Here is a 7,197-nt window from a genome sequence, read left to right as displayed (position 1 = left end):
TTTATAAAAAGTTTAAAAATAAAGAGAGATAATCGATTGGGTTGAATTATCTAATTAACTAAAGGTTGGGTTGAGTCATCTAGTTAACTAAAGGTTGGGGTTATATTAGTAAATCTAGCAAAAGAAAGTGTGTTGTAGCACAATGTGTCTCTGAGTGAAATTGGAAACACAAAATGTGTGAGGGTAAAAATTTCTAAAAAAAATCATTGTAATATATGAGAGAGTTACATAAAAGGACACTTTATGACTTCTGTTTTCACCGAGAGACACATTGTGAAATGACACACATTCTCTTGCCAGCTGTTTTTCTTTAGACAAAATTGACCTTGTTTTTGTGTAATGAGAAGAGTTCTTCTTTTAAAAAGGCAACGTGAAGTTAGAAAGTTGTAACTAAGTTTGTTTCCAGTTGCAATAAATGATAAAGGTGTTAACTAAAAGATAGGTATATCAGAGAAGGTGAGTTATTTTGGGACGTTAGATCTGTTTATAGAAATAAGATTCTCAGGTGTGTTGTGGATGAGACTCTCATGGTTAGTGTAATTGTTGTGGTGGTCGGATGTGTTGTGGAGGACTCTCGTGGTTAGGCAGAGCGTTGTTGTGGTCGGGAGTGTTGTGGTCAAGGCTTTGGTGGTCAGTGTGTGAATGGATGCCAATGTTGGCGACAATGCCAGTGTAATCTTGTAGGCTTTGGTCTGGGTGGAGGTAGTGTTGTGCGGCATATTGGCTAATGATAGGGTAGTGGTTTCCAAGTGATTCTTGTTCCTCCGGCTGAAGTGGGATCTGAGGAAAAAAATAAAAAAGAGTCGGTGAAAGAGAGTTTATATTATGAAGCGCCCTGTTGTGTAACTGTCTAGAGTGAAATCTCACCGGGATGTAGGGCGCAATTTCCGTCGACTGTTCGGCTGTATGGGTTTGAAGTTTTGTTAATTTAGTTTAACGGCTTTAACCCTTTCATTAATAAATCTTTCTTTTGGTTTCTAAACAAAAAGTATCTGAACAAAATCTGATTGTATCATACAAAAAGAAATACAAACGTTTACAAAATGCAAAAATTATCATCTTATATGAATTTCATAAATACCCAGACCATGGAAGACGCATGCGAGATCTTCTTTGTTATCCATATCTCATCTGACCACCTCTTATCTGACAACTGCGCACTTGACCACCCCCTCTCCCCCCAACTCTCATGTCCACAGCCACCACATCCACACAACTGTCGTCCACACTGTTCACATCCACACATCCTCTGTCCACATCAGTCACATCCGCACCTCACATATCTCCGACATCGACATCTACAGATTCCCAGTCCACAATATCCACACAAACAAAGTGTACACCTCAGATAGACATGTTACATGTGGTTATCCACGGTCTTCCTCTTCCACTTCATGAGAGCTCGCAGTCGCATCATTATCTCCTCACTGGAGCTCGCAATTGAAACTGCCGCGGCGTAGAACAAACAAGCGGAAAAGAACATTCGGCTGTAGAGAACAGAGAGAGTTGTCTGATTGAGAAATTGAGATAAAAAATATGTCGAGAGGGAGAAAGGGATTGACCTTCCATGTAAAGTTTGTCTGTTAATCAACGGAGGTGAAAAAAAAACAGAGATTCGAGGTCGAGAAACATAGATTGAAATTCCGAGATCGCGAAACCGATATCGAGATTCGGGGAACGATAAAAAACAATCAGGAAGACGTCGACAGTGAGAAAGTTTGATTTGGATTCAATTTCGGAGTTCGATTTCTGGATCTATAAGATGTCTAGGGAGAAAAAAATTAGAGTTCATCTCTCTGAGTCTTTACACGATAATTGATTTTGTGAAGATAGGGAAAGAGATAAGATTATTAGAAGAAGAAATGTTTTATTTCTTTTTAAAAAGGTAAATAGGTTATATCAGTTTGGTTAGTTGGATGGACTAACAAGAGACACCTTTATCTTAGTTGGAGGCTATCTTGGTAAATCTAATATGAGAAAGTGTCCCATAGACACAATGTGTCTCTTAGTGATATTGAAAACTCAAATTGTGTCTTCCAGCGTAAATATTTCGTAATATATCTTAATGCTATAATCCTGCTAATGGATTTTAGAAGACAAATAGATTTCTAATAATATTTGTTATCCAAATAACATTAACCACGACAAATTCTGGAAAGGAAAACGAATATTCACTTCAAAGATTTACATATCCTTTTCTTTTAATTCCCGTTTCTAATCCACCGACAAATAAATTGCCTGTCATAAACACGCACACGAACTTTCGGTGCACTCGCCAACACCCAATCTTGCTATGTTCCTCGCTCCTTCGGCATATTCCTAATTCCTCCAATCAACAGTGATTAACGGAGACTTAACGTGGACTCTTCGCAATCAGAATTTGGAGAGTGGAAACACTCACGATTAACGTGTATCAGACCTTACCTTGAGACCCCACGCCGTTAGGAATTCCGTCCATGTCTCTCCCTCCCGCATCCAATTACATATTAACACGTGTCCACTTTCGTGTCTGGACATATTCGTCCAACATATTCGATTTTAATTTTCAAAGTTAAAAGAGATATTCTCAAATTTAATAATATAGTTTCTTATTAATTTTCCTCGTATTTATTATAGAGAAAAAGACTAGAATAGCACTAAACCAAGTTTATGTTCCCAAAGTAGCACTCAAAGCTCAAAGTTACAAAAATAGGTTTCATTAAAGAGGTAAATATACATTTATACCCCTTGGGTTAATTAATCCAAACTTTAGGGTTTAGAGTTAAGGGGTGGGGTTTTGGAATTAGGGTTTAAAATTTTATAAAAAAAAATACTAATAAAAAATAAAAAATTTAAAAACAGTTTCAAAAAGTATTTTTAAATATAAAAAGAAAATTTGAAAAAATAAATTTAAAAAAAAAAATTATAAAAATTTCGAATCTGAAAACATATAATCTGAAACTATATAAAAAAAATCTTTTTTTTTAATTTTTTTTATTTTTATTTTATTTATTTTTGTTTGTTTATTTAATTTTAAACCAAGGGTATTAGAGATATTTTACCCTTTAATAAATGTCATTTTTGTGACTTTCTCTTTCTAATGATATTTTTGAGACATAAACTTGAAAGGTGCTATTATTGACAATTGCCCTTTATTATATTCCTTAAATAAAATAAATGGAGCTTTCAAATAGCAGAGAAGCAGCGCGAGAGAGAGCGGGAACGCGTATAGTTTACAGCTACATTCTCCTTTAGCTTTCCTTTACTCTCTCTCTCTCTCTCTTCATCGTTGCTTCTTGAATCTTGAGTTTGTTAATCTCGAGATCTGTGCCTGTGTTTTCACTTCTTGCAACACTCTTTTTGCTCGGGAGATTCGTCGTTACGCTAAGGTACGGACTTCGAAATGTACTTGCATAAGCCATGAGACCTGCAGATCTGAGTTGGATTTTGAACTTTCGACAGATTGTTTTTCAAAAAAGAAAAAAAACCTTGAGAACGGTTTTGTGTCGGTAGGTACATTTAAAGATCCATGAACTGCTGCAAAAACAAAACAAAACATATGCGTTTCTTGGACGTTTCAATAACTTTCTTTTATAAAAAGATGATTTTGTATCTTGGGTGTCTCTGTGTCAAGCATTGGTTTTGTATTCAATTGTCGAGACGTGTAGATCTTTGGTACATTACATTTGTAAAAGAGTTATCACCAGAGTTTGTGTTGGTCATGCTTTTGTCCGTGTTTCGTTGCTTCACGGATGCATGTATTAATGGTGTTCTGTTTGATATGTGCTTTGTTTGCAGATATGGCGCCACCGATTGAGATTGCTACCACCAAGAACTATGCGGAGAAACAGGCTTCAGTTCCTCCTCTTAATGAGAGGATACTTTCGTCCTTGACCCATAGATCAGTTGCTGCACACCCATGGCATGATCTTGAGATAGGTAAGGCTGTTACGTAACGTTTCCTTTTTATTTTCAGGTTCTAAAATGATTACGTTGCTTCTAAATATTAACATTTTTACTTCTTGTTTGCTCTGTTTTATAGGACCTGAAGCTCCAGTAATCTTCAACTGTGTAAGTATTTTTGTCACGTTCTTAGGCAGCAAAATATCTAAGGATTTGATATAATTAGATTGTCACAAAAGAATGGCATTGTGGGTATTTGGAGATGTATCTGTATCATATTATATGATGTCTATTGCCTGATTAGGAAACCCGTTTATGAGTTTAATCGTAGAGATGTTTCTTTGGGAATCATTAACTAAGCATATGGTGGTGTCATTGCAGGTGGTTGAGATAGGAAAAGGGAGCAAGGTGAAGTATGAACTCGACAAAACTACGGGTCTCATCAAGGTATTAACTTCACTGTGAATAGCTTTATTTGCTGTCCCTTGCACTGTTAAAGATGGCACCATGGTTTAAAACATTGCGTAATTCGTTTTCAGGTCGACCGTATTCTTTACTCATCTGTCGTGTACCCACACAACTACGGGTTCATTCCGCGTACCCTTTGTGAGGACAACGACCCTATTGATGTTCTTGTCATCATGCAGGTAACCTTTTTTTTGTTTTCCAATGAAATGTTTAGAAGTTGTATAATTCATCACATATATTGGTTCATCTGATAAGCTTTGAAGATTATAAACCCTACTGTATCTAGTCTAGGACTTAATGTAGCAGATTAGAGATGTTGTTGAGTCTGTTTGAGAGCTTTTAGTGAAAGCTAGGCTTATATAGGTGTCTCACTAATCAATTCTGTTTGATTTGGTGAAATTGAATTAGAAAAGCAGCTTTACAGCTTCGTCCTCAGGCTTTCTTGTTTTGACTAGTAGAGAACAAATTCCATGTGAATCATATATTGTATTTGTTATACAGGAACCGGTGATTCCTGGATGCTTCCTTCGCGCCAAAGCTATTGGGCTTATGCCAATGATCGATCAGGTTTAAAAAATCAACACTTTTTGAGTGTCAATATTTCACTATGTTCTTGTAAAACCAAAAATGATACTGAGACTAGATGCTCTTTATGCGCTTTTAAAAGGGTGAGAAAGACGACAAGATCATTGCTGTCTGCGCTGACGATCCAGAGTACCGTCATTACAATGACATCAAGGAGCTTCCTCCTCATCGTCTGGCTGAGATTCGTCGTTTCTTTGAAGACTGTGAGTACTCTTTCTTCATCTTCATTCAACCTTTGTTTGTCATGGGATGATACGAGATTAAGGGTGAACCGAAACTATATGATGAGACTCATGTTCTTGGATTCTTCTTCTCACAGATAAGAAAAACGAGAACAAGGAAGTAGCCGTTAATGACTTCCTTCCCGCTACAGCAGCCTATGAAGCAGTTCAGCATTCCATGTAAGCCTTTGCTAAAAATGACTGTTATATTTCATATATAATATGAAGCAGTTCAGCATTCCATAGAATAGCTAACTAATCAAGTGGATAATTTTCCTTATTTTTTGACATTGTAGGGATTTGTATGCGGATTACGTCATGGAGACCTTGAGGCGGTGATCTCTTTCACCACCACCCAAGCAATAAAGAAAGCTTGCAAGTGCATTTTCACATTTGTTTTCTTGACAGATGTGAAGTGTATACAAAAGTATAAATACTTACAAATATATTTGTTAGGGTTCTCAAAAGAATGTATTTGTGTATGTCCTTTTGTTGAATCCGGTAGATGATGCCGAAAAAATTGTCAAAGAAACTAAGAACGTTGCCATTTTGTTTGTTCTTCATTTTTATTCTTGAGTAATTTTTCCCATATTGATAAATTGTTGAAAGTGTTTCGTTTCTTAAATCCATGGTAGATTATTGTTTTTTTTTTGGCTTCTATATGATTCTGAATTTTACGTAAATGACAAAAAATACTTTGCTTCTTACTGACATAATACTCCAATTTCTACATAGAAACTTAGTGAATTAATTATCGAATAAACTAATTAGCGAGACAAAATTAATAAGTTTCAATTCAACCCAAAATACTCTATTTCTATATGCTTCAAAATTTGCATATATCAGTATCCCTAATTCATAAATAACACTTAGTATTTGTTTCCTCTATTTCACATTTGCTGGTGAGAAATTATAATTTATTGCAGTTAATATTGTATTTTCAAATTTTAAATTAAAACGAATCAATTTTATTATTTAGTATTTTGTATCAATTAATACAAATAAAAATATATTATTTATTTTATTTTAATTTTAATATTATTTATAAAAAAATATAAACTAATTATTTAACATTTTAATGTAATTTTATAGGCTATTTAGGGCTGGGCAAATAAACCGAACCCGAAAATCCGAACCGAATCCGATCCGATAAAAATGAATCCGAGCCGATCCGAACCCGACGTAAATACCGAATGGGTCTTGTTTTGTGGTATTTCAGGTTATGGGTATTATCCGAACCGAACCCGAATATAAATGGATATCCGATAGAACCCGAAATATTCAAAACCTCGAAAAGATCTTGTACCAAACATGATCTCAATTCCTAATATGTATCCAAAATACACTAAGAAATATTGAACATCTAAAATACTTATCTATTACATGAAGGTTGGTGGTTCTATTACATGAAGGTTGGTGGTTTTATTACATGAAGGTTGAATCTTGTTCCTTATTTCATGAGATGGCCGTTGAATCTTGAAGTATTTAGATTTTGATTTTGTTTTCGTTAAAAAATGTTTCTCATTTCATGAGAACTTAATTTTCGTTTTATGCTTTTATTTATTTGATTTTGAATGATCACGGTTGATGTTCCTTATTTTTGAATCGATTTTACTTAAGTTTTGGTTACAAAATAGGTACAAATCAGGTATTTTAAAACTGAAGAACCGATTTTACTCATGTTTTGGTTATAAAATAGGTAAAAATCAGGTACTTTTAAACCGAAAAACCGATTGGGACCCGAACCCGAAAGTATATTGGGTTGTACCGGTTCTTTGAAGATTCACTAACCCCGACCCGAACCCGATAGAACCCGAACCGGTCCCGAACCGAACTTTCATATAATCCGAATGGGACTGATTTTGATGAACCCGAAAAACCGAAACCCGATTGGATAAAACCGAAACCCGATTGGGACCCCGAATGCCCAGGCCTAAGGCTATTTAAGCTTATGAAAAATTTAAAATTTGAAATTTTGGCCTACAAGTCAACAACATTTATCATTTTAGCCCACTTACTGTCGTAATTACAGTCTTGGTTG

The 7,197-nt window shown here is 35.2% G+C and overlaps 1 protein-coding gene across 1 annotated transcript; it reads left to right on the top strand.

The window, feature by feature from the left end:
- Positions 1-3,081: 3,081 nt before the first annotated feature.
- On the top strand, positions 3,082-5,800 carry LOC106449323 (soluble inorganic pyrophosphatase 4). The gene is made up of 9 exons (XM_013891098.3): positions 3,082-3,368; positions 3,778-3,918; positions 4,022-4,050; positions 4,264-4,329; positions 4,422-4,529; positions 4,852-4,917; positions 5,018-5,138; positions 5,255-5,336; positions 5,453-5,800. Exons 2-9 carry the CDS (start codon positions 3,780-3,782, stop codon positions 5,493-5,495), a joined length of 654 nt encoding a protein of 217 aa, XP_013746552.1. The 5' UTR covers positions 3,082-3,368; positions 3,778-3,779; the 3' UTR covers positions 5,496-5,800.
- Positions 5,801-7,197: the final 1,397 nt, after the last annotated feature.

This window comes from Brassica napus, chromosome A4 (assembly GCF_020379485.1).
Source record: "Brassica napus cultivar Da-Ae chromosome A4, Da-Ae, whole genome shotgun sequence".
Lineage (NCBI taxonomy): Eukaryota > Viridiplantae > Streptophyta > Magnoliopsida > Brassicales > Brassicaceae > Brassica > Brassica napus.
Note: the sequence above shows the minus strand (reverse complement) of the source record. Positions and strands in the feature narration are given on the sequence as shown.